Below are 27610 nucleotides of genomic sequence, written 5' to 3' on the forward strand. Positions count from 1 at the left end.
ATAATATTTTATTCAACTTTCAACTTTAATCTCAACTTATTTCACCTCATCTTTGAAAACAAACAAGTTATTTAGGGTTTAAAAAAATGGGGTTTAATTTTAGGGGAAAAAATTAGGTTTAGAAGCCCAAAACTGTAGCAGTCCAACCCAAAATTGAAGCAGGCCAACCCAAAACAAAACTCATCCCACATTTAAGCAAAACAACGTCATTTTTAAAGGAAAATGGATAGAGGAAAAACACCCGCGTTTTGACTAGGGTTTCAATGTTTCTAACCCCCCTGGCGCGTCCTCAATTTATAATTCTCACTCTCTTTAAGTTTCTACATTCTAAGCAACCCTAAGTCCCTTTACTTGAGCTACCTTTATGACTCACTAAAAAATGAGTAGCACTAAAGCTATCCCAAGTGCTGGAGGATGTCGTGTAATAATTATGAATAAATTCATAAATCGTCTCCTCAGAGAAAGTTACTTAAAAATCAAACTCGTTGAAAAATGTGAAAAATTTCACAAAGAGAAAATAAAATGATGGTATGTGCAATGGATGGAAAAGGGTACTAGTCATGGACTAGATTCATGTTTTTAGATTTTGATTGTCGGATTGGAATGTAAAGGACTAATAGATTAAACTCAGAAATTAATAAAACTAAATTAAGAATTAAACTAAATTAGGAAGTAATTGACAAAACATGCACTGAAAATTAAAAAGCCCCAAAATCATTGTTCTAGGGTTCATCATTGTATTCAAATCACAAATTCTCTAATTAAATCACCGTAATTATAATCACTATTAAAATGAAAGCTTAATGAAATGATAAAAATAAATAACATGAATTAAATGAATAACAAATAAATTACTCAAATGTCTAAATCAAAATTCTTCAAAATAATTTAGAAACTCAAAACTGAAATGAAATAGCAAGTAGGGAATTGAAAAGATCAAGCCAATTGAATGGAGATGAAGATTCGAAACGGTGGAGGAGGCTGAGCTGTAGTGGCAATTGGACCCCTCAAGGAGTTCTTCAATCTGCTGCAGTGTGAGTGAATGATCCAGTGGAAATTGTGTAACTGCGTGAATGATCGATTGTATGAATCATCCTCTCCGAATCTGAATGAAAATTAATGGAAAATAATGAATTCTAAGTATTTCTCTACTCAAAACTGAGTTTTCCAGCCAAAAGTCCACCATAAGATGTAAAAAATCATTTATATACTCTGACGGCGGAATAAACCCTGATCTGTAAAATATGATATTCGCTCGAGCGGAGTGTCGAGCGAACATTGAGCGTTCGACTCTGCCTAAGTTCGCTCGAGCGGCCTGTCAAGCAAACATCGAGCATTCGACTCTGCCTGAATTCGCTCGAGCGGCCAAATGTCTCCGCTCGAGCGATGTCTTTTCCCGCAACTCGCTCGAGCCCACTGTCGAGCGGAAGTCGAGCGTTTGAATCTGCCTGAATTCGTTTGAGAGGCAAAAAGCCGCCGCTCGAGCGATATGTACCATAATCCATATTAATCAACAGTTGATAAAATTAGAGCAGAAATTCATGCTTTTAATCAATTAAAATCACAACTTTGATTTATTCATTTTTTCATATAAAATCAATGATAAAGTAATAAAAGAATTAATATATATATTGGTTCCAAAAGTATTAAAAATGCAATAATTCAGTTCAATCACTTTACCCACTCCAGCCTGCCGCCTCTCTCTCTCTCTCTCTCTCTCTCTCTCTCTCTCTCTCTCTCTCTCTCTCTATTCTCCTACAGTGCAGCCTTGCGACCTCACTCACTCTCAAACCCGTCATGAGTCACGACCTCGCTCACTCTCAACTCCTAGTGCCACAGCCAATCGTCATTGGTTCCATCACTAATTCACAGTAAGTGCCTCTTTCGTTCACAATTGTAGTTGATTTTTGTTTCACCACCATAGCCTCTTCCATTGATTTTGGTTTGTTTGTTTCTAAATTTGGCACTTGCTTACTTCCAAGTTTTTGGTTCACCACAAAAAAATCCCTCTATTACCCCTTGCTATGTTTGATTTTTTGCTGATTGTGATGCTAAAGAAAATCCCAAACCTGACTTCATTTTGACAAGTTGGAATCGAAGTTGGATAGAGGCCTACACAAGTCAAAGTCAAATGTCGGATTTGAACTTCGAAAAAGTCAAGGTCGAAGTTGGATTTAGGAGATTCTGACTCTGATTAGGTCGGTGCTCACCCCTCCGTGGCACTACATTGGGGGAGGGATTATGGAATATGGTGGTATTACTCTTTTTAATCATTATTCCAACTGTTATTTAGGGGTGGCGGCTACAGTTAGCTAGAGGTTAATCCAACCATTGACCATTAGAATACAACCAAAGATTGTCAGAATATGGACAGAGCTTCAACAATCGATTGCCGTAGTGGCTTGATCCCAACTGCTACTTGTAGGTGGTGGCTGGACATCCACCCATTATTTTCAAACTTTAATTCTAATTATTATAATTTTAAATATATATATTTTAGTGTGTGAATATATGAATGTTATCTTTTATTAAAAATATGATATATTATATTTTTATTGGAGGGGATAAAAGTCAGCTTTACACAGCATGGAATGAAATTAAATTCTAATAAAATTTGTTTTATATTTCTATATTTTTTATATGAGTCTATTCTAAGATGAGTGCTACAACTATAAAGGGATTAGACAAAAGTAATTTTATAAATTTATATGGTTTCATGTAATCTGTCAGATTTATTTTATAATAAAAGTAATTTTATAATCTGATGAACTACATCAAGTACATTAGTTTCTAAAATTATTTTGATATAATCTATTTTTGGGTAGAGTATTTCTCTCATTCTAATGACTAAGAGCGTTCTCATCGACTTAGCCATTTGTCCTTGCAAGCAAAAATTGAGCTAATTTGAGATAAAAAAAAAAAAAAATCATCTGCATTGGATTAACCATTTGTCAAAAATCACAACCATAGTTGATTTTTGGTTCACCACCATAGCCTCTTCTGTTGATTTTTGGCTGTTTATTTCCATATTTGGTCTCTACTTGCTTTAAAATTTTTGGTTTACCACAATAAGTCTCTCAACTACTTCTTGCCATGTTTGGTTTTTTGTTGGTTGTGATTAGATGGTTGTGAAGCTAAAAAAAAGTTCAAATTTGACTCTGCTTTGACAAGTCGGAGTTGGATTGGAGCCTACACAAGTCGTAGTCGAAGTTGGATGTCGAATGCAAACTGCGACAAAGTCGAATTTAGAGAATTCCGACTCCGACTAATTTGGTGCTCATCCATACATAACACCACATTCGAAGGCAACGTGAGCATTATAATTTTTGAAACATGGTAATATTAGTCATTTTAATCATTATTCCAACTTTTATTTGGGGTGGCGACTGCAGTTAGCTGGAGGTCAATCCAACTATTAACCATCAAAATACAACCAAAGATAGTCTGAATTTTCACGGAATTTCGACAATTGATTGCCGGTAGTGGCTTGATCCCAACTACTAGTTGTAGGTAAGGTTGTGCAAATCTCCAATTTTTTCGATTCCGTCCAATCTCTGCTTCGATTCTAATTCCGATGGAGTGTAAGTCACTTCAAATTCCAAACTCCGATAGATATAATTAATATATTTAATATTACAATATACGTCAAGGATGTTTCATTAACCTAATAGTCATTGGCTAATTTTAATGGTCGGAGTCGAAGCTCAGGCCTAGTTGTAGGTGGTGCTTAGACATCCAACCATTATTTTCAAACTTCAATTCTAATTGTTTTAATTTTTAATATATATATTTTAGCATGTGTACGTATGAATTTGATCTTTTATTAAAAAATGAGATATTATTTTTTTATTAGAGCGGATAAAAATCAGTTTTACATCGTTTGGAATGAAATTAAATTCTTATAAAATTTATTGTACTTTTTTATATTTTTTATACGAGTTTATTTTAAGAGGAGACTTACAATCACAAATAGATTATATAGAAATAATCTCACAAAAATTGATATGATTTTATGTAATTCGTAAATAACTTATTTTACATTAAAAATAATTTTATAATCTGACACACCACATCAATTTATAAAATTCTTTTTTTATGTAATTCCTTTAGAGAAACGCTTTGGACCGGTGTCTCCTATAATTACTCTTTATTAGAGTCAAATGAGAACGTGACATGTAAGAAGTTGATAAAAAATCCAAGTGTCTGCGCTACAGGAGATCCCCCTCCTTTCGTCCCTCTCTTTCACTCTCCTTCATGAAATCCTTAATCCGAAATCACCTCTCTCTGCCTTCAACTTCTGGGCTTCACCCTCATAATCTTTAATTTGTATCAAATCTCACTCATCAATTCCTTCTGTAGAACGAAACAACACACCATTGCAAATACTCCAAATCCTTACACACAGAAAGAATTGCTTTGTCCAACCCAACAAAGCCATTCTTTGCTCCTTTCTCATGTCCGTCTTCTTTATTGCATGCCTTCACTGACTTGATTAATTTGTTGATATAAACCCATTAATTCTTTCCAGAATCAAACGCTCACCCAAAAAGCAAAAATCCAAACCCAATCGAACATTCAAGTTCACAACGTCTAGTCATAATCATGCCATTAAGCCCTCCTTGTTTGGCACTCGAAGCCAAGAGATCATTCATGGGAATTAGAAAAAATAAAATCCTAATAGTCAGGAAAAGAAAAGATGAAAATCAAAATATAAAAGATGAAAATCTTACAATTGATGAATTGAAACTACCACTCAAATTTTAAGTTGAATGTTAGTCCCATGTGACCCTCCCGACGTGAAACTACCCAAGTACAAAAAGTCCTCAACGGAGAGAGAAGGAATGAGAGAGAGAGGAGGTCCTCGACGGAGAGAGAGTGAAGGAGAGAGGTGATTTCGGATTAGGAATTTTGTACAGGAAAGGGACGGAAGGGGAGAGAGGGAAGAGGAGAGAGAGCAGTGAGAGGGGGGTCGGGAGGAGGGTTATGCCCTGCAGCGTGGAGACTTGGGATTTTTTTTATCTACCCTTACATGGCATGTTCTCATTTGTCTCCGATAAAAAGCACATATAGGAGACACCGGTTATAAGTTATTCTCATTCCTTTATAGTATAATATTTCTCTTTTTCTTTATTTTATTTTTTCATCCATTTCATTTCCATTGTTTTCTCTCCTTTTTGTCTTCTTTGTTCCCCATCCATCGCTTGTCTCCGACCTTACCAACAAAATAAATTCAACAAATAGCTGCTTCTTTTTCAATTGTTGAATTTTTCTTCATTTTTTTTTTTTCCTGAAGTAAGAAGAAGATGATGAAAAGGTTGAACTCTGAATCTATACCTACTCTTGAAATCAGTTGGTAAAGATAAAAAAAAATTATAAAAGAAGCTACTTAATGTAAAAAAATAAGGTATATAGGTTTAGCTAACGAATTGTTAGCCAAATTTAACCAATCTTTTCAGCTAATTTATGGGAATGCTCTTGGAATATCTTTATTGGCTTGATTAAAGTTTGAAAATGACTAAAATTTGATTAATATGCGCCAAAAAACCCTATATTAGATTGAACATTTTTAAAAGAATTTAGATATATGTTACATATAGTAATTCACCAAATATGAAAAGTTACAATAATTTTAATAAATATTAAAATAATACTTTCTCACTCAAGCAAAAAAATTAAATTAATTATAATATAATTAACATTTAACATTTAGAATATAATTACTATTAATAGTTAATAATTCTTTTTTTAATAATAATTTAATTATAATAGAATTATTATTAACATTTAATTGGTAGAATTATAAAATATTTTTTCAGTTTTAGGAAATAATTGAGTTTCAATTTTTTCTAATTGTTTACTCAAAAGTTTTAAATATAGGTTGATATAATTATTTTTTAGATTCTATTATCAGTATTCTTACTTTCTGTTACCATATTATATATATTTTTTTAATTGGTGAAGCTAGTATTTGAGTACTTATTTGATTATACTTAATAGCTTCAAAATGAAGTATTCTTCATAAACAATTTGATTATTATCTTTCTTAATCCATTGATTAGTAATCTTATTTATGGTTGATAATTGGTTTGATTTATAGATTTCAAACCATGTAAAGAAATGTACATTAATTTGTATTCCTTCTAAGTACTCATAATATTTTTGTTGAATATAATCTCTCTCTATTTTTGTAAAAGTTGAGAAAAATACTAATATTTTTTTATTATTTTCTTATTTCATATAATCTTGTTTAAGATATTCTTTATTACTTTTAAATTCTTCTTACTCAGAGTGTATATTTGGAGATCATTTCTAATTATTTGTGATTGTATTGGAGAAGAACTTTCATCTTTTTCACTTGAAAGTATTATAAAAATATTAAATAATTCTTCTTTAATATTTCAAGTATATCTAATTTATTAATATGTTATTTAACCTTAGAATGTGACTTGTAAGGTCAAATGTGACAAAAATAAATTAAATAAAAAATTATTAAATTAATAATATTTTATTATTATATAAAGACTAAATAGATAATTTAATGTAAAAATTAAATTTAAATAAAATATATAAATATAAATTTATGTGATATAAGTTAAAATGCAATTAAAATGATTGAGCTAAATATTCATTTTTAAGATAGGTTTAGTAATAAGATGAGATTTAAAATTCTCATTTTATTTTATTATTATAATTTTTTTTAATTTTTCATATAAAATATAATGAATAATTTAAGTTTTTTAAATTTTAATTTAACTTTTTAAAATTTTAAAATAATAATAATATTAAAAAATAATATTTTATTTAATTTTTAATTTTTATTTCAATTTAAAAATTTATTCTCGATCCAACTCTTGAACATTAGAATCGATAGGTTCTATACAATTCATAGGCACTCGCCAAATCGTCACGCTTTCCGAAACCCAACACAAAACGACAGATGCCAGCCGAATAAAGACACCAACCCGGTAGGCCCCTGCTTACACACACGAGTGGGCTGTTGTTACCAAGAAAACCACGTCCTTCGTCTTTTCCGTCAGTCACCGTTATCCGGTCCGTTATGTTAGGCTATCAAATGGCCAAATCCCAATCAAATCTCTTCGTGACTCCGTCGGCGAATCCAGTTAGGATGGGAAATTTTGGCGGGTATTTTGCCCACACGGAGGGTTTCCCCAAAAGGAACCCTAGTGGAAGAGTAAGAATTGAGAAACTGAGAAAGGCAGAAAGAGAGGGAGAGAGGGGAAAAGTAGACATCAGAGCTCAAAAACCTCTGCGATTTTAACTCGATCTTAGCAAAAACTGCTTTCGTTCTCATATTTCTTCACCCGATCTGTAAATTTGGTGGGGAGGTAAAAATCGTGAACCTTTTGTGAATTTGGCTTGCTTAAGTTTCAGTTTTTTTGGCTCGCACTGTGGTTTTTCAGATTGATTTGAGAAAACTTGGAAATCTAAAGTATGCATTAATTGGAAACTGAAGATAGTATCATTCGCTTAGATTGCATCGGCTAGGGTTTGGATGACTCAAGCTGCATTAGAGAAGACGGAGGACGCTAAACCTTTGGATGCAACATACAGCAACTCGCGTACCTGTAGCTGCAATATGGACACTCCCGAAGCTCGATTCACAAACTTCTGCAAGGTTTGTTTCTGTATTTTCTCTTTCTTGATTACTTGTACCCTTTTTTCTTCACATTATCACTTCATTTTGCTGTTTACTTTTGTTATAAGTTTTAATATGCATTTTGATTTGGATCTCTGTTTTGTTTTTCAAATTTTGGTTTTCTGTGAATTATTTATGGGTTTTGGTGACAGTTGAGACTATCATTGGATGAGAACACTTGTACGAGAGCTATGAAGCTGTTTAAAGAAACCAAGCACCTTCTATTGGCGAATAGTTCTGCTATTGGAAACGGAACGGTACATTTTGTTGTTCTTATTTTTCCTTTTCATGAGAAAAGGTTGTTATGTGGCACTAACTGAATTGTATTTGTTTGTGCCAGCCTGATGAAGCAGAAAGGTTTTGGTTTGCATTTGTTTTATATGCTGTGAAAAGGCTAAGCGAGAATAATGGAGATAGCGAGCAACTAGGTTGTGATGATAATGGCTTTACCTTATGCCAGATACTAAGAGTTGCAAAGCTGACGTACGTTTTTAGTCGTTTAGTTTTCCCTTTTCGGCGATTATTTACTTTCTTTGATTCTAGTCGTTCTATCCTGTGTTTCGTAGAATTGTGGACTTCTTCAGGGAGCTTCCACATTTTGTGGTCAAGGCTGGTCCCATTTTGAGTAATTTATATGGTGAAGATTGGGAAAACAGACTTGAGGTATGGATGTGACGGAGCGATATGCTTTTATTTTAAGAGGGTAGTCGTATTATGTGATCTGGACAGAGATGCAATTTATGGCACTGCCTTCATTTTTTCCAATCAGGCGAAGGAGTTGCAGGCCAATTTTGCGCACTTGAATCTTCTTAGCAAGTGGGTTATCCTTTCTTTTGTATCTTTAAACCATGTATCTAGTCTGATGCATTGCCTCTTTCTCTTTTGTTGATTCAACTTTGCTGTCTTTTATCGCATCTAAGAAGCCTGAGACTAGGATGCAATTAATTACAGATACTTCCAGAAGCAGTTATGTTAGTTGAGTGTGATGTCAAGTCTCCTTAGTTTTATTTGTGTTTTGTGGTACTCGTGTGTTTGCTGAAGTGGTACTGATAAAAAATTGTTTGCTGAAGTGTTGATATAGGCAGTGATGGGAATTTCCATCTTTCCCATACATAACGTCTATGGAAATTTTGTGGTCAATATATCATTGACAAATTCTGTTAGTGTGTCATTGACTTTTAAGATTCACAATAGTTTAATGTGAGGTGATTAAGAACAGATAATTTGTTACTTGTAGCTAAGCAGAATTCATAAGATTTAGTTAATTGCATGGTGCTGGAAAAGCTTTGCTCTTGTTATTTTGGACAGAATATAGAATGGTGAGAGCTGGGTGGACTTTGAATGTTTTTTTCTCCTTTCGATAAGTAGTGTTTTACATTTGTATTTTTATTTTTTTATAATTAGGCTTTTACATGTTTTTTACTAGCATACTTGGAGAATTCTCCTCTGTTAAAGAGATTGTACTGCCATTCTATATCATTTTCACTAGACAGCCCCTACTTTTTCATTCATTGATTGAGGTGCTGTTCACTGAAAAGAAGTAAAGTGAAAAAACTCTTAGCTTATTCAATGTCATAGATATTGTTCAATGGTTATCTATTGGATTTAATAGAACACATATTATAGTTAATATTATTTATTGTATGATTCTGGTGTCACATCAAAGTATTCAATGTTTATATGATTAAACTTTCTTCTAAGGCAATAGGTGACTACATTTTTAGTATTTCCTCTCTTGACCAATTTTCTAGTTTATATGTAAATGACATCATTTTCTCATGTATTAATGATACAAGGCACTACGGACGCGCCTACCGGGATTTCTTCTTGACATGTGATGCAAATGTTGATAAGCAGTCATCTGTTGCTAGTTCGTCTGGTTATGTCTCGGACTACCATCGTTTTGGATGGTTGCTGTTTTTGGCACTTCGTGTACATGTGTTCAGCCGTTGTAAGGACTTGGTGACTTGCACAAATGGTTTGGTTTCTGTTTTGGTGAGTTACATTCCTGCATTACATAATTTCATTGATTAATAAATCCCAGAATGGTGGTCTGGTTACGGGCATAACATGTGCTTTTCAAATTTTCTTCTTGAATGTGTAAAAATGGTTGTTGCATTAAGTTAGAATTTCTAGAATTGTCTGAAAAACAGAGAAGTTAAACATTTTAAATAGGGCCAAAGCAAAATCAGTCTCTGGATTTTCACGGGTTTGCTAAAAGTTACCTAGGTTTACAATTTTACCAATTTAATTATTGGATTTGAAGTTTTTGCAATTAACTCTCTCCGTGTAACTCTCGTTAGATTTACTAACGGCAAGTTTACCATGTGGCATTAATGCTTTGTGTCAACCAATCAGAATCAACACGACACCACATTAGCCACATTAATAAAAAACCATAAAGGCCAAATCAGTCCTCAAGTTTCACCCGTTGGCAAAAAACTCCTGAGTTTCCAATTTTAGCATTTTAATCCTTGGGTTTTAAACTTTTTGCAACAAAATTCTTCCATCCAACTCTCATTTATAACCACTAGACGCAGTTTCCACATGGTATTGATGGCATGTATTAGCCAATCAAAATCCTAGACGTGGCACAAAAAGCCATGTCAGCCATCTTACTAAAAATAATAAACAATTTAACATACAATTTCAGAAATCCAGAAATTATTTAAAAAGCCAAAATAATTTTAAAAAATTAAGAAAAAAATTTATAAGTAACAAAAAACAAAAAATAATAATCAAAACCAAAATAGTATAAAAAACTTAATTAATAAAAAGAAAAAAAAGGAGTGAATTTAAAAAACAAGACCCTAACCCCGCTGGTGGAAGTGGCTGTGGGAAGGTTTGTTGGTTTGACCCACCCAAGAGGTGGCCCAATCAGAGCCATCTCAGTGGATAATCTAATTGAGCCACCTTTAATCCTTTATGGTCGCTCAGACCACCCAGAGTTGGTTAATATTTTTTTGTTTTATCAATATTTATATATGTTTTTGAGATTTTTTCATAGCATTTTTTAATTTTTTTGGCTTTAATTTTTTTGTAGATTTTTAAAATGTATTCATATTTTTAATAAGGTAGCTGACTTGGCATTTTGTGCCACTTGTCGGGTTTTGATTGGTTGCCATGTGTCAACTTCGTCTTTATTCAATCTAACGAGGGAGTTGGATGGAGAAAGTTAATTGCAAAAAGTCTCAAACCCAAGGATTAAAACGCTAAAATTGGAAACCCATGGAGTTTTTTGCAAATGCTTGCAAACCCAGAGATGATTTTGCCTTGAACGCTTTGATAATATTCTTTCAGCCAAATTGTTTCCCTTGTTCATCTAGAAGATTTGTTGTAGTAAAGAGAAGAATTTATCGAAATCTTGCTGACTGCCAAAAAAAATTTCAGTTGCAATATTATCATACTGATTATTGAAATCTGTGACAGGCTATTTTAATTATTCATGTTCCTGTTCGCTTCAGAAACTTCAATATCAATGATTCTCAACGCTTCGGTAATTCTTTCTGTCTCTTTTGGTAGACTTTGTATGATAGTTTCTTCTTTTCTGGGGACGTGAGGCCCCCCCACCCCCCCCACCCCCGCCCCTTTTCTTTTCTCACATTATTCATGGTTATATGATCCCATCTTTTCTTCTTAAATTTTTGGAAAGGCAATAGAATTTGGCATTCTTAATTGGTGTTGATTCTACTAATTTCTGGTTCAGTTAAGAAAGACGGGAAAGGTGTGGACATCATTTCATCACTTTGCAACATTTTTTACACCTCAGAAGATGAGTTGAGGAAAACAATGGAAAAGGCCAATAATATAATAGCAGATATTTTGAAGAAAACACCATTTCCAGCATCTGAGTGTAATAGTGAGAACATGGAGAACATTGATACAGGTGATTGAAAATTTCCTTACAGATATATATTATATGGGTACTGATTATAATATATGGTGTTAGCTTCATTTATTGGTGTTCCTGAAATTTCAATACTCATGTAGATGGTTTAACATATTTTGAGGACCTACTGGAGGACTCGTCCTTGACATCGAGTTTAGGTGTTTTGGAAAAGGATTATGATGATGCAATTCGTAGAAGGGGGGAACTGGATGAGAGGGTGTTCATTAATGATGAGGACAGTATACTTGTTTCAGGGAGCTTGTCTGGAGGTGCTGTGAACATAAGTGGTGTGAAGGTATGTTTTCAGTGAACAAGCTACATTGTTTTTGAAGTCAATGTAGTTCTGCAAATACTTGTCATTATTTCTTGTGTAGAAGAAGAATAGTTCATTGTGATATTTTTCTTTTTTAACAGAGAAAATTTGATGCGATAGCCTCTCCAGCTAAGACAATTACAAGTCCGCTCTCTCCCCAGTGCTCTCCTGGACCTCATGCAAATGGTGTTCATGGTGGTTCTAATTCCAAGGTGGCTGCTACACCGGTAAGCACAGCAATGACAACTGCAAAGTGGCTTCGGACTGTCATCTCTCCACTTCCATCAAAACCATCTGCAGAGCTACGCCATTTCCTGTCATCATGTGATCGGGATGTAACTGATGACGTAGTACTCAGGGCACATATAATATTGCAGGCTATATTTCCAAATGGTGGTCTCGGGGAGCGTTGTGCGACTGGAAATCTGCAAAGCACAAACCTCATGGACAACATCTGGGCAGAACAACGGAAACTTGAAGCACAGAAGTTATATTATAGAGTATTGGAAGCAATGTGTAGAGCAGAGGCCCAAATATTGCATGCAACCAATTTGACCTCTTTGTTAACCAATGAGAGGTTCCATAGATGTATGCTTGCCTGTTCTGCTGAACTAGTTCTGGCAACACATAAAACTGTCACAATGTTGTTTCCTGCCGTGTTGGAGAGGACTGGCATTACAGCTTTTGATCTTAGCAAGGTCATAGAGAGTTTTATTAGACATGAGGAATCCCTCCCGAGAGAACTGAGGCGACATCTGAATTCATTGGAAGAACGACTTTTGGAGAGCATGGTATGGGAAAAGGGTTCCTCAATGTATAATTCTTTGATAGTGGCAAGACCTAGTCTCTCTGCAGAAATAAATCGACTTGGGTTATTGGCAGAACCAATGCCATCTTTAGATGCAATTTCCATGCATCATAATTTTTCTTGTGGAGGGGTTCCACCCATGCCATCTTTGCAGAAACATGAGACTTCACCAGGTAATGGTTTATTGACTCGTGTCTAAAATTTTTCTCATTGGCCACTCAAAATTACATATTTCATTATATGCATAAGTTCTCAGACACAGAAAAAATGTACTGAATCGATTGTTAAAAATCCGTGGTAGCTCATTATGGAGGGAACAAAGTAGTTGTTGCAGATGTAGGTTTTAAGCTCCTGGTTGCTGTCCATAAGTATATATAATTACTACAAAGCTAAGACACATAGGGACATGTACAGAACTGGTTGGAATAGCTTTATTTTGTTAAAATGAACTGTGATTTCGATTTCAAGTGATATATCTACTCTGATACTGTTATTCAGGTCAGCATGGGGATATCAGATCTCCAAAGAGACTGTGCATGGATTATCGAAGTGTATTAGTAGAGAGGAAGTCCTTTACATCCCCAGTCAAGGATCGCCTCCTGAGTAACCTTAAATCAAAGCTACCACCACCCGCTTTGCAGTCTGCATTTGCTAGGTACTATTTGATGTAGATGTTGTCTCGGAAGGCAGGGAGTGATGAATCTAATTGTTTGCGTCATTTTATTGCTATAGCCATTCTTTAACATGGGGTTCTAATTGGGATATCCACGTGTGCAGTCCAACACGGCCAAATCCAGGTGGTGGAGGGGAGACGTGTGCAGAAACTGGAATCAATATATTCTTTGGCAAGGTATGGCACACTTATAAGAAATCACTTCTACTCAAAGAGTAAAAGAGAACCTGCCTGTTGTATGTATATAATGAATGTACATATCCATGGTTTTGGTTTTTCAGAGCTATTCAATTTGAAGCTTTTCTATGTGTTATGATGGTAAATCTTCCTGTAGATGACTTGTAGATCAAACTGTTGTGGCCATTGGTTTGGTTTGATGACTTGTCAAAAAAATATTGTTTGGTTCGATGTGGATATTGGAGACCAGTCTCAATGCAAGATGTGTTCTATAATGCTTTTTTTTTTTCCCCATGTTTATGGTGCTGTATCTGTGTTTGAAAGTCCTATTTTTATAAGTAACTAACAAAGTAAATGGTAAACATATGCTCATGTCATGGTTTGTATTTGTAGTCTCTTTATTGTCTCACCTTACCTTCCAGATTTAGTTAGGATTCAATTCCTTTGTTTCACTTTGCCTTTTAATTTGCACTAACAATTACATTTGTGTACTTGTGCTTTCCAGATAACCAAGTTGGCAGCGGTCAGAATCAATGGTATGGTTGAAAGGCTGCAACTATCTCAACAGATCAGGGAGAATGTGTACTGTCTTTTTCAACAAATATTAAGTCAGCGGACGCCACTATTTTTTAACCGCCACATTGACCAAATCGTACTTTGTTGTTTTTATGGAGTTGCAAAGGTTTGCTATAATTAATTGAGTGTTTTTGGTCTCCCGTTTAATCTTATTCCTTTTTTCTGAGTCTTGCCATGTTTCGAACTGCAGATATCTCAACTTACCCTGACCTTTAAGGAAATTATTCACAACTACAGGAAACAACCACAGTGTAAACCACAAGTTTTCCGCAGTGTGTTTGTGGATTGGTCATCTGCCCGGCACAATGGGGTATGTCGACATAATCTCTAACTGTCAGTTTTATGCATGAGTTTTAACCCTCTAAATGGTTTGGAAACAGAGAACGTCACAGGAACATGTTGATATCATTACATTTTACAATGAAATATTTATTCCGGCTGTAAAGCCTCTGTTGGTTGAGCTTGGCCCTGCTGGAACAACTACAAAAACTAACCGAGATCCTGAAGTCAACAATAATACTGATGGTATGCTTTTGTTACAAATTTATATATAATTGTCATGCTCATTCTATTTGGTGTCAATTGTAATTGGCATCCTGCTAACAATTGCCTGATATGCTTTTGTATTTCCTGGCTGATAAGCTCAATGTCCTGCATCTCCTAAAATATCTCCTTTTCCAAGTCTCCCTGATATGTCCCCAAAGAAAGTATCAGCAGCACATAATGTATACGTCTCTCCATTGCGATCATCAAAGGTACTTGTATGTTTCTTTAGCGTTCATATTTGCTTTGCTCCTTTCTCTTCTTTTTCAAATCAGTCGACCTCACATACTTACAATCGTACTTGATCAGAGGACAAAAGACTCCACATCTTCATGTGCTATATAAAGTTATTTGAGATATTTGGTGCATGTTTACATTTGAGTTATGTTATATACTACACTCCCCACTCCCATCATTTTGCATTGATGTGCCACTGTCTATCAACCCTTGATTTAGCTAGCTCTTATTTTAAAAGAAAAAAAAAACAAGGGTTGATGGATAATGTCACGTCATAAGACTGAGTGGAAGTAGGATGAAAGTATATGATGCAAGTCCCATTCTTGATTTGTTGGAACCTTGAATTCCCACCTCCGTAAAGGTGACTTTGATGATTCAATTTTGCTCTGAGAGCTCATACCAGTTTTCTTATCTGTTTTCCATGTACATACCCGGAGATGAACCATCATATGTCACTTGAGGCATTTGTCAAAGTTGGTTCTTGAAATTATGCAAACAAATTTAACTTGCAGTTAGTTAGCTATTGTACAGATGCCTGCTCTGTTCTTTATGCCTTTTGGCTTTTTTGAGAAGGTGGCATTTTTTTTTTCTTTTTCACCTTGAATTTGAGTTGCTTGCTTGGTCTTGCAATGGGATGTTGTGCTGCTTGATAAAGATTTGAGAGTTATTTTACTGCAAGGACGCAATGGTATATTGCATGCAACTCCTGGTGTTGACATTGATAGCATCTTTAATTTATCTGAGCCAACTTCCTTTTGTTGATTCGGATGTGATACTTATAACAAAGGATCGTGATTATGATAATGTAGTGACTGATCTGACGGATGAAATTGACATAGAAATAAGTTGAACTGGAGTGCTCTGATCTTTAATTGCATCCTAGGACTGACTTATTGATTCCTTTGTTTGAAATTAAAATCTGAACATCTACAGAAGGATGCTCTAATCTCACATAACTCGAAAGGTTACTATGCTTGCGTTGGAGTGAGTACTCATGCATATCAAAGCCCTTCGAAAGACTTGAGTGCTATCAATAACCGCTTGAATGGGTATGCATTTCTACATGCTTTCAACTACTGAGGTTTGAGCCTTTTTTACCTTTTTGTACCATATCAACTATATCCTCATAGGTGTTGCTTTTTACTTCAGGCCCCGAAAACTCAGAGGTACCTTAAATTTCGATGATGTTGATGTCGGCTTGGTTAGTGATTCTATGGTGACCAACAGTCTTTATCTTCAGAATGGGAGTTGTGCATCCTCATCAGGTGCACCACTGAAATCTGAGCAACCTGACTCCTAATTTGATGGACAGTGTGACCGCATATGTAAATTCTAAGTGTCTCATTCTTCCCCTGTTTAATCTATACATGTTTTAAACCTGTGAGATGGGGTATGGTATGAGCGGTTTAGTTATTTTAGGATGGCCGCCACAATCCCCATATGCTTGTTTAAGGTAGGTATGGAGCTTTCCGAAAATGTAGTTCACTCTGACCGACTAATTTAATAAAATTACACTTATTTTTTTTTTTTTTCAAGTTTCGAGTGATTATTGATCTTCTCCTACTCGTGCCTAGTTCGATATGGCATTCACTCTCTCCTCTACTGCACCCAGTTGTTACTAACTAACGAATTCTTCAATTATGATTTCTACTTACTAAATCCTCAGCTGTCTTGGAGGTATACCCATGTGTATCCACATAAAAGCAGCTTGACATCTCTCAGATGCATTTAATTTGATCTTGTTCTTAGCTGCCCCTTCCCATCTGAAGCCGAAGCCTCAGCCTCAGCCTCTGAACAAATTCATTTTATTAGGGTTTTCCATTGGATGTTGGATGGGATGTGATTACTATGGATTGGGTGTGGGATGAATAAGTTCACTTGCATAATAAAGATGTGGTCTTTCAACTCCACCCTCCTTCCCCTTACCCTTTTTGGGACATCCACATTGGGATCTGCAAATCAGCACCGATAGAAGATGCTGTGCTTCTTTGGCCTACAAGTAGGCATCTTGTCAAGAACCCTAACCGAAGTGGGGAAACCTACATGTGGAGAAGTGAAGGGATGAAATAACAGTGAAGTCTAAGTAAGAATTGAGTGACACCATTTTGGAGGAAGTAATGAAACGCTGCGTAGTGCTTGTTGGAACGTCACGTTTAGGGAGGGAAATTATAAGTGAAAGCAACTCTGCATCTCAATGGAAGGAATAGACCGTTTCATTTGGTCATTCTAGAGGATTGTATAGCTTAGACTTTTCTTTTATTGTAATTTTTGTTATTTTCCATTTTCACGTGTTGTCAATTATTTCTTGCTTTAGTTTGTTAGCCTTGTGCGGTATAAGGGAAACACAAAGAGGAGGGAAAGGTTTATTGAAAATCCTACGAGAAGATAGGTTAGGGTGGCCTTGAACCATTCCTTTTGTAATTTTCTTTACTACCAATTTCCATAAGTACCAATCAGTTTATAATTCGTCTATTCCTTACATTCAAAATTTCTATTGTTCCATTTGGATCCATAACAATTGGCATCAGAGACTAACGATCCTTCATGGCAAATGGGATAAGATTCAAACAACAGTAAGAAAATTTGTTGATGAATAAATCTATGGAAGAAATTCTTGCAATAATCTTGCAGCTCAGGGATTTTGTAGAACAAACACAAAAATTACAAGATTTTGTGGCAACAATTGAAGGAATTTTCGAATGCTTTTACATGATCTCTTGTTCAGTTGCAAGTCTAGGAGGTCCAAAATCATGTGATCCAGGAGGATGAAGAATATGCAACGAAGGTTGAAGAAAATGTGGCAATGTCCACAGAAGTATATTTCGTGGGCCTCATAAGGGAAATTTTCTATGACCATCGAATTTCCCTCCTCTCATCTAACCTTAGAATCCCTCATACCCAACCTTTGTTCCACCCCAATCGCAAGGCTAATCCAAAGATCCCTCTCATTCTCTCTACTTAGTGCAAGCTCGGTAGCTCCTCCTTATCTAACCTCACCGATGACTCTGCAACCCCAGCCAAGGCAGACGACTTCAAGGCTACCATCGTGGAGGTCGTGAATGCCAAAGTTGCAGTTGTGGTTGAAATTCCTTTGCAGAAGAAAATCAAATGGCTATTCAAGCCCATGGTTGTGGTCGTTTACAAGAGAGGAGAAGCAACCTTCAATTGGAAAAAATATCCTCCATGGGAAGAATTCCAAACAAATGGCCACGTCTCGTATGACATCCTCCATGGTCGAAAAGCTTCACTCAATCTCTATTTGTGTGTTTGTTTTGGAAATGTTGGGTTTGTTTGGCCATGAGTGAGCTCTTGTTAGATAAACCCTCAATTATATACGTATCGAGACCTCCACTCGTATGCCTAAATCTACCACCTTGACCACTTTATTCCTCCACTTCCTCAAGTGTGACGATATCCAAGATGCCATTGCTGAAGGAGCAATCTTGTTCCTATTTATAGAATATGGTTTCATTTTGTAAATTTTGATTATGGTATTCTCCTCACTTTTGCATAGAAACTTCTCATTACAAAACCAAGCCAATGAGTGCCAGGACCAAATCTCCAAATGCAATATCTCTTTTGATGCTACCAAAAATAGGAGAGTGATCATCATCTAAGCAAAAACTTGAAAATCTTATCACTCATGCTCTCTGTCATAATTTCATCCACCCCTCTTTTTATTTTCAAGTACATTGACTCGGTCTCTAAATCAAGATTGCTGGACAATGTTTTGGAAGAAGTTTCTCTTAGCAAACAACTAGCATATCAAGTGGATGCATTTTTATCAATCCATCCATATGCTAAGCCATTAGAATTGCTAGTTGCAACTCTATTACTTAGATGCCTCGGGGGATTGTCACTTTTTGGAGTGACCGATGGTAGCTTAGCAGAATGCCTTTGGTTATCATGGACATATGTAGTTGATTCAGGAAACCACACTGACTCGAAAGGTATTGGTTGGAGGCTAGTTTTAGTTTCCATTAGCTTTGGAGGGATGCTGATTTTTGCAATGATGCTTGGACTTATTTCTGATTCAATTTCTAAGAAGATTGACTCGCCGAGGAAAGGAAGAAGTGGGGTGGTAGAACAAAACCACAATTTGATTCTTGGGTGGAGTGATAAATTGGGATCACTACTTAATCAACTTGCTATAGCCAATGAGAGTTTGGGTGGAGGAATTGTTGTGGTGATAGTTGAGCGAGACAGATGAAATGGAACTTGACATTGGTAAAATGGAATTCAATTTTGAAGGAACATTGGTTATATGTAGAAGTGGGAGTTCTCTGATTCTAGTTGACCTAAAAAAGGTATTTGTCTCAAGGCCTGTGTAATCATTGTCCTTGCTGAAGATGGAGATGCTGATTAGAGTGATGCTTGTGCACTTAAAAATAATTCTAAGTCTAATTGGAGTTAAAGAAGGGCTTAGAGGACATATAGTTGTGAACTTAGTGATTTGACAACGAGGTCCTTGTTAAACTTGTTGGTGGAGATCTTGTAGAAACTGTTGTGGCTTGTGATGTAATAGGTCACTTGATGATTCAATGTGCTTAGCAGTCAAGTCTAGCACAGATTTGGGAAGATATACTTGGGTTTGAGAATTGTGATTTCTGTATCAAAAGATGGCCTTAGTTGGATGGCATACAATTTGAGGATATCTTAATCAGTTTTCCCACTGCCATTCCTTGTGGAATCGGTTATGTCATGTAGTGGTAAAATTATTTTGAATCTTGATGATTCTCCTATGTTCTAAAAGAAGGTGATGAAATTCTTATTATAGTTGAGGATGATGACACCTATTCTCCAAAAACATTGCCTACGGTTTGGAGAGGTAGTTGGCCAAAAGACTTTGTCGTTCAAAAACTGCAGGAAGGATACTTTTTTGTGGATGCATCTCTAGCTCCTAGTTCAGAGCTTTGGATGTTCAATGATGTTCTTGAGAAGGTGAGGGAAAAGAAGCTTATTGATGGTGGTCTTGACATCAAGCGGTTGATGAATATATCTGTGGTTATTCTGTACAAACTTATGTCATTCTGGTTCGTTGAACTTTTAGTTGGTTTTTTCGGCATAGGTTGTATAGGGGCTTGCAAACTTGCTTGGTTGCTTTACGTTCAAGCATTGCGTGCGGGCAGTCTCTATTGCTTGGATGTTCCGTGCCTTGTGTATGAGGAACTCAAAGAAGCATACCCTCACCTTGTGAGCAAGGAGCTCTAAAGGGCAGATATTTTCAAGAACCCTAACTGAAGTGGGGAAATCTGCATGTGGAGAAGTGAAGGGATGAAATATCAGTAAAGTCTAAGTAAGAACTGAGCGATGGCGTTATGGAGGAAGTAATGAACGATGCATAGTGCTTGTTGGAATGCCACGTTTAGGAAGGGAAATTATAAGTTTAAGCAGCTCTGGGGCTCAACCTAAGGAACACACAGTTTCATTTGGTTAATCTAGAAGATTGTATAGCTTAGACTTTTCTTTAATTGTAATTTATGTTATTTTCCATTTCCACATGTCATCAATTATTTATTGCTATAGTTTGTTAGCCTTGTGCAATATAAGGGAAACACAAAGAGGAGGGGGGGAAGGTTTATTAGAAATTTTGCAAGAAGATTGTGAATCTGGAGGTTAGGGGGGCCTTGAACCGTTTATTTTGTAATTTTCTTTACCATCAATGTCCATCAATGCCAATCAGTTTGCAATTAGTCTATTCCTTACATTCAAAATCTCTATCGTTCCATCCGGATGCATAACACATCCCATTCAAAAGGATTTCTCGTTACCTTGCAGCCACCAAATTTGAAACGTATTATTCCCTAGAAAAATGTGGACAAAAATGCATAAACTTGAGGCCTCTACTTCTTGTAATACACCGTTTTCCAATAAAGTCATTTTTAGAATTTTTGAAGAACCGATGTGCTATTAAACTTGACTTAAAAGCTTTTCTTACTAACAAAGTGTTAGATATGAAAGATTCCATAAATAAATTCAATCTTTATTAAATACTTAAATACAAAAGAGAGTCAGCGGAAGCACTTATTCAATATTGCTTTAGAGCTATATCAGAATCTTCACATTTGATCTTCCACTAACTAGCTAATGAAATTTGTGGTATCGCTAAATGATTCATGACTAATTTAATTTGGCTTTAACGCTATCTCTGCATTCATCCCCTTTGTACATTTTTAACCAATATGCCAAGGACGTAATCTTATATCGAGAGTCAAGGACAAAAGTTACATAAACAGTCATGTTCATTCTATGTTCTCCCAATATTTATCAAACTTAATCTTCATATTAGACGGCATGTTTATCAACACATTGTCCTCACTCTGACACATTTTTTTTTAGTGTGCTCAATTGTACAAAGTTGTTGAAATAGTATATTTAAGGTAATGTACAATGAGCTAGAGATTTTTCAATGTGGCATCGTAAAAACCTTTTAGAAACTTAATAAAAATCCGAGTCCTTTGCCAATCCTTATTTACAAGCACCAAAAGTTATGAATCCATCACTCCCATTGGTACAAGAACTTTTTCGTATTTTTCAACAACACTTAGCATTAAGTTTGTTGAGTTCCATGTAGTAGGAAAATCTAGACACAATTTTTTCACACTCAGTGTTCAGCTCGTTTGCACATGTTTTAAATATATCAAGCCTCGCCCATGAAGGCCTCACAAATCCTATTACCTCTATAATATTATTTATTGCATTATGCATATTTTTTAAACCATCATTTACTGCATCATGCATATTTTTTAAATCATCACATACAATAAGGTTTAAAGTATGTGGAGCACATCGCATATATATAAACTTGTCCCCAGAATTGTGAAGTTCTTATCTCTTATACTCCTCCTCACATGATCAATAGTCACGTGATTAGAGGAGGCATTATCTATAATGATTGTAAAAAGGTAGTCAATCTTTCAATCCAACATGCTAGACTCAACATTCAAGCAATAGTCTCACCTTTATGATTAGGAATATGGCAAAAAATTATGATTTTCTTGTTCAAGACCCAACTTCGATCAATATAATGTCACATAACACATATATAATTCTATTCTTATTTTGCACTAATGTCCATATATCGGGTGGTCAAATAAACTTTTTAACCACTTAACAAAGCATTCAATTTTTGTTTCTCCTCATTGTAGAAACTCATACACTTTTTTTGCAAGGTGGTTCGGATGCTCTACCATCTTGAATGTCAATTCACACTAGAAAAAATAGTTGGCAATCATCATCCTTATTTTTTCAAGATCATATTTTCTAACCCTTGAGGATTAGATCATTTACCATCCATCATAACTCTTGGTTGTGATAGTGATTTATCATTTCCAAGATTTTTTTTTTTTTTTGGTAGAGGCTTGACAAGAAAATCTTAGGTGTTTTCACATTAATGAAGTGCCATTTTTATAATGACATCCATATAGTCTTGAGTAATAATTGCATCAAGCTTTTGGGTCAATGGGATCAACATATTTAACTTTTGTAAAATGAACCCATAATATTGGTTGGTAGCCTTCTTGGCTCTTTTTGCCTTTGGGGGGTGTGGGATTTGCAGTATTCATAAATGATGGCACTAAAGTACTAGTGTTTTCCTCTATGTCCAATGATATGAGTCGAGCCACTAATACTACCACTAAAACTATTTTTCATATATTTTAAACATAAAAAATAAAAAGAGAAATATAATAGAAATCAAATCAACAGTAAAACAAATATATGTGTATATATATATCCAAACTGTAAATGGTATGGCAATTAACATTTATAAATTGTTATATTTAATCTGACCTCTCTTTTCTATGTGTTATGATTGGATGAATGAAATGAAGGTTCTGGATTAATGAAGCTTTAATGATCGGAGATATGGATCACATGACCAGCACGTGACTCGTAAGCTACATCAAACTGAGGCCAAGCCTAAGCCGTAGGATCAGTACACGTGGAGCCACCTGTCATGTCCTATATATGTATCACTCTAGCCGTCTGTTTAACCTAATTTCATTTTGTATTCTGTTTCTGCTGATTGAGAGAGGAGTTTCGAGAGAGAGAATAGAGAGGGAGAAACTAGGGTTTCACTTTGAGGGAGAAAATCTGTGATTTTCTTGAGTGAGATGAGTGCTCTGTAATCTGAGAGTGTTTCTGAGGCTTCTCTGTGAAGGACAATGATATCAATAAAGCTCTGAGACCCATTCCTGCCGTGAACGTAGACCATTAGGGTTGAACCACGTAAATCGGTTGTGTTGTTCTATCTTTGCATTATTTCTGTTATTTCTTGCTTATTAATCTTGTTGTTATCCTATTTCTTGTTATTATACTGTTTTGGTTTGGTATTAGGGTTTTAGTCTGAATCTGTTGGTTCGTTGGTTCTTTCAGCATTTATCTTTCAATATCAATATATGTTATACAGTTTGTATATATGTGCCATAGAGAAGAATTATCTTGAACATATTATATAGTCTTGTAATTTTTTTGGATCTTTAGTATATTCAGAGTGTTGTATACAAGAGGGTTTTGGGCATATAATACTACACAAACAAACACACAAAAAGGACAACGGCATAGGCAACCATCTTAATTTTACACACAAACACACACAAAAAGGAAACTCATAAATCTATACCAGACGTTGCCATCATATGTTTAGCAAAACAAAGACTAATTGACTATTTTTGGAAGAAGTAGAAGGAAGAAAAAAAAAAAATCAGCATGCTTAATCATTCTATCAAGGCATTGCTATCACACGTCTAGCAAAATAAAGATTCATTTTTGACTATTTTTGTAAAAAGAAGAGAAAAAAAACCATCACGCACAGTCATTCTATCAAGACATTGCTATCACATATGTAAATGGACAAGAACCTTTTCATTCTTATCAAACATAAAAAGGTGTTTTGGAAGAATACCAATACTAGGCTGGCAGTTTGCCTAGTAGCTAGCTAGCTAGTAATTTTTTATTTTTATTTTTATTTTTTTTCCTTTCTTCTTCAAGCTAGCTAGTAGTCATTAAGAAAGATATAAAGCCACTTTTGTTCTTTCCAGTTGACTGGTTGGTTCTGCTGAGGTCGTCTCTCCACTACCATTCAAAAGCATTCCTTGAATAACTTTTTCGTTTTCTTTTTAATCAAAGCATGCATGGACTGAAGATCCATATTTATTATTGAATGTAGACTGTTGATAGAAATGGTGGTCATTAAATTCTTTAAGAGTTCGATAGACTACGCACTTGCATGTTCATATATATATATATAGAATCATGGTTGAATTTTATTGCTCAAATATAGTGGCATTTTCCTTTTGCAAAGTGCACTGCTTCTACATTTTCTTATCTACACCATTGATTAGGAATTTAATATATATATAAAAAAAAAAAAAACATTAAGAGATGGTCTCTTCTTCAATATCACATATTTTCAAACCTCCCCTCAAGCATTTAAAGATTTCTTGGATCTGACATTATGAGAGAGTCTGATCATGTACTGATCAGGGAAGAGGCACCAAAGTCAGTTCTTATGAGATATAAAAATTTGCCATTATCGTTCATGGCCAACCATTCCGAGTTTCTTTATTTTACTTGTACTTTTTATTTTTTATTTTTTATTTTTTTTTATTTTTATGTTGCTTGTAATTGGACTTCCGTCATTTTTTGCATGTATCATGTTACTACAGATTCAGGGCCACAAAAGAATTTCTCATCTACAGTACCCATGGATCCACAGTGACTTGATAATATGTGATTTGAAATTTAGGAAAAAGCTGTGAGTTTTCCATTACATACAAAAAAGAAATCGTGTATGTTAAAAAAATTGATGGGCATTCAAAACCAAGCCCTAAATCTAGTAGATTGGGCTTGGACAATATCATCTAACAGATATGCCAGCTTGGACTTGGAGTACGTTGGCCCTTTGGGATATAAACCCTTTAGTTGAGCCAGCCGGTACGTATGGACACACTCACCAGGCCAATTATATTCCAAGCATTTGAAGTTGCCCTACACAATGTCTTAACCAGATAGATTCAATAATGTTTTGATTGGATGAAAGCCTAACTCTTTATCCATTAAACTCCTATTTTTCTCGTCTTTCTTGTGCTAGACAGAAGCTCCAAGTCAATTGAAGTACGTCATTTCATAATAGAAATAGGCACACGCATTTAAAAATCTATTGCACTGAATAATATGATGCATAAAATGGCAACCAGCATAAACACCACTTTCCATTATACCAAAAAATTGGATAGAGCTCCCACAGAGCTGACCCCAGATAAACAAAATTGCATTAATACCTATCATTTCAACATCATGTGAGGTACATTACTTTCACTTAGGGATATGTTCATTCCAATGAAAATGACAATAAAGGAAAATCATTAGAGCACCAAAGTATAACTCTCCATATTGCTGCAAAGTATAATTCTCCATCATGTACAGCAAATGCCACATAAACTCAGATCTAGCCAAAATAAAGAAACTCAAAATGGTTGCCCGTGGATGATAATTAGTAAACTCATCTAGCCAAAATAAGGAAACCCACTAGGCAATGGGAGCAGAATGCGATATACAAATAGATAAACTCAGATCTAGCCAAAGTGAATCCAGTTTTAAATACAAACACAAAAATCCCTTTAAAAATTGAGAGAGAGAGAGAGAGAGAGAGAGAGAGAGAGAGAGAGAGAGAGAGAGAGAGAGAGAGAGAGAGAGAGAGAGAGAGAGAGAGAGAGAGAGAGAGAGAGAGAGTTGGTAGGGACTCAAAATGGCATCATTTTCCATAAACAAAACGATGTCGTTTTGTAACATTTAATAGCAGAACTAGTTATGGATAACCGGGTCAATACCTAATATCCATAATTGGATTCGGGAATATCTTACTTGTTGGATTCACTCGGATTTCTAGGTTTTGGATAGGACTGAAAAAAATCCGGGATAGTCTTAGAGTCTAATATGAATCAATACTATGACCACCAACTTGATAAGATGGGATAGTCTAGAGATCTAGTGGGAAACTTGCCCATATTAATTGAAAGGGATGAGTTCACCATTTTTGGGGTAATTCCCTTTCGGTCTCTATGCCAGCTACAAAAACCGGTAAGGGAAATTGGAAGATTGAATTCATGGCCTATACTTATCAACAAAGTCCTATGTCTCTATATTGGGCAAAAGATGGTAATTCTAGGTTACTTTCATCATAGAACTTTCGTAACATCTCAGTTTATGTGTTTACTGGCTTAGGCATCGGAGGTGCATCAAGGCACACCATGCCATCATTATTCTTTGTCACAGGTTGATTGCTTTGGTGAACAGTGTATGAAACATGTCTTTAACAATGGTGCCGTTTGTGAGATCTCAATTTCTAGGTGAATTTGGTTCCCCATAGGATACAAACCTGATTTCCACATGCCAACCACTATGCGTTCTCAAGTAATCTGAGATCAAGAAACTAATTCTGCAGGCATGGAAGCACGATTCACAGAAATGAAAGGATGGTTGAAGAAAGTAACGACGGCGATGGAAGACCTCCGATAGGAGAATGAGGACCTGAAGCATCACAACGCTGAACTTAAGTGAGGCCACAATACCAAGCCAGAGTGAGCAGTCCGAAGGAGAGGCACAGAGTGCTGGAGGAACAAATGGGGAGGAGTTGGAGAAAAAGAAACTACACGACGAGTTGCGTAGCCTCGTTGATAAGTATGAAGAGATAGCCAAGAAGATGGAGGGGTCATCCTCGGTTGAGCAACTGCTCAACCACGCAGACCTGCCCTATACTGCGGAGGTGATGGTCGTACCATTCCCACCGAAATTCAAAGTCTCGCAGATAGAGATGTATGATGGATCCCGAGACCCAATTGATCACTTGGAAAATTTTAAGGTGCACATGATCCTTCATGAGTTTCCTTGGACAAATAGCTTGTCAAGCCTTCCCATTGATGTTGAAAGGCATGGCATGAGGTTGGTTCAGAGTGCTACGACTTGGGTCAATTGACAGATTCGAAGAGTTAGCCAAGCAATTCATGATATAGTTCATGGCTAGCAGAAGGCTTTGACGGCTAGTAGTGTATCTTCTAACCATCAAGCAAAAAGAGAAAGAAAGGCATACCTTATCCAATTTAATAAGGAGAGGTTGACTACCAATGAGCAGAATAAGAAGATAACACTAGCAGCCCTTTTGGGAGGGGTGTGTCCTAGAAGCCCTTTATGGCAGAAATGGCTAGGAAAACTCTGTCAACTTTTAGAGAATTCATGGATAAAGCTGATGATTTTGTCAATGTAGAAGATACATTGTAGACCCTAATTGAACCAAGAAAAGGCAAGATGAAGGCACATAGTAAGAATTCCAACAAAATGGGAGAACAAAGGCTCGACCCTAACTCACAAGAAAGAAGGCGAGAGAGACAAGCGCTCGCTCACGAACGTGGCACCAGAGTTATCCACAATAACCTAAATGTTGGCCAAAGGAAGGGTCCTCAGGAAAGGAGGATTCCGGGCAGGCAATGAGGGGTCAGCGCTTGTGCAAGTATTATCAATCGGACACCTAACTGGACATAAGATTGCTACACAATGAAAAAGAGGGTGTTCGAGCTAACAAGAATGGAAAAGTCTGTTTGCCATGCTGGAGTCAAACGCACTGTTTAGCTTAATGAGTCAAACGCACTATTTAAGCTTAATGAGGTAAATGCCCCCTCCCCCTCGTTCTCTTTCCCTCTTCATCTCCCGTTCTCCCTCCCCGAGTTCCCAATACCCTA

General features: G+C 35.8%; 1 protein-coding gene and 1 pseudogene across 5 annotated transcripts; both read left to right on the forward strand.

Moving 5' to 3' along the window:
- Positions 1-7104: 7104 nt before the first annotated feature.
- On the forward strand, positions 7105-16408 carry LOC122313377 (retinoblastoma-related protein-like). Of its 5 annotated transcripts, none has more exons than XM_043128323.1 (19): positions 7105-7346; positions 7493-7636; positions 7810-7914; positions 7998-8140; positions 8224-8320; positions 8427-8473; positions 9454-9652; positions 11087-11153; positions 11364-11543; positions 11648-11841; positions 11961-12840; positions 13166-13322; positions 13445-13517; positions 14023-14199; positions 14284-14403; positions 14486-14618; positions 14736-14848; positions 15807-15922; positions 16023-16408. In XM_043128323.1, the coding sequence occupies exons 2-19, from the start codon at positions 7514-7516 to the stop codon at positions 16171-16173; spliced, it is 3075 nt and encodes a 1024-aa protein (XP_042984257.1). In that variant the 5' UTR covers positions 7105-7346; positions 7493-7513; the 3' UTR covers positions 16174-16408. The 5 variants fall into 5 exon arrangements, with proteins under 5 accessions (XP_042984257.1, XP_042984258.1, XP_042984255.1 ...); XM_043128324.1 differs by having other exon boundaries at positions 11801-11841; positions 14474-14618; XM_043128321.1 differs by having other exon boundaries at positions 7106-7346; positions 7422-7636; positions 14474-14618.
- A 153-nt stretch (positions 16409-16561) lies between these two features.
- Positions 16562-23107, forward strand: LOC122313378 (annotated as a pseudogene).
- The last annotated feature ends 4503 nt before the right edge of the window (positions 23108-27610 follow it).

Source organism: Carya illinoinensis, chromosome 6 (genome assembly GCF_018687715.1).
Source record: "Carya illinoinensis cultivar Pawnee chromosome 6, C.illinoinensisPawnee_v1, whole genome shotgun sequence".
Taxonomy (NCBI): domain Eukaryota; kingdom Viridiplantae; phylum Streptophyta; class Magnoliopsida; order Fagales; family Juglandaceae; genus Carya; species Carya illinoinensis.

Excerpts from the sequence above, each read along its gene's own strand:
- LOC122313377 (XM_043128321.1), top strand. The coding sequence starts at position 7,514 with ATGACTCAAGCTGCATTAGAGAAGACGGAGGACGCTAAACCTTTGGAT. Across the intron at positions 13,518-14,022 it reads TCAATATATTCTTTGGCAAG|ATAACCAAGTTGGCAGCGGT; the intron begins GTATGGCACACT and ends TGTGCTTTCCAG. Across the intron at positions 15,923-16,022 it reads ATCAATAACCGCTTGAATGG|GCCCCGAAAACTCAGAGGTA; the intron begins GTATGCATTTCT and ends TTTTTACTTCAG.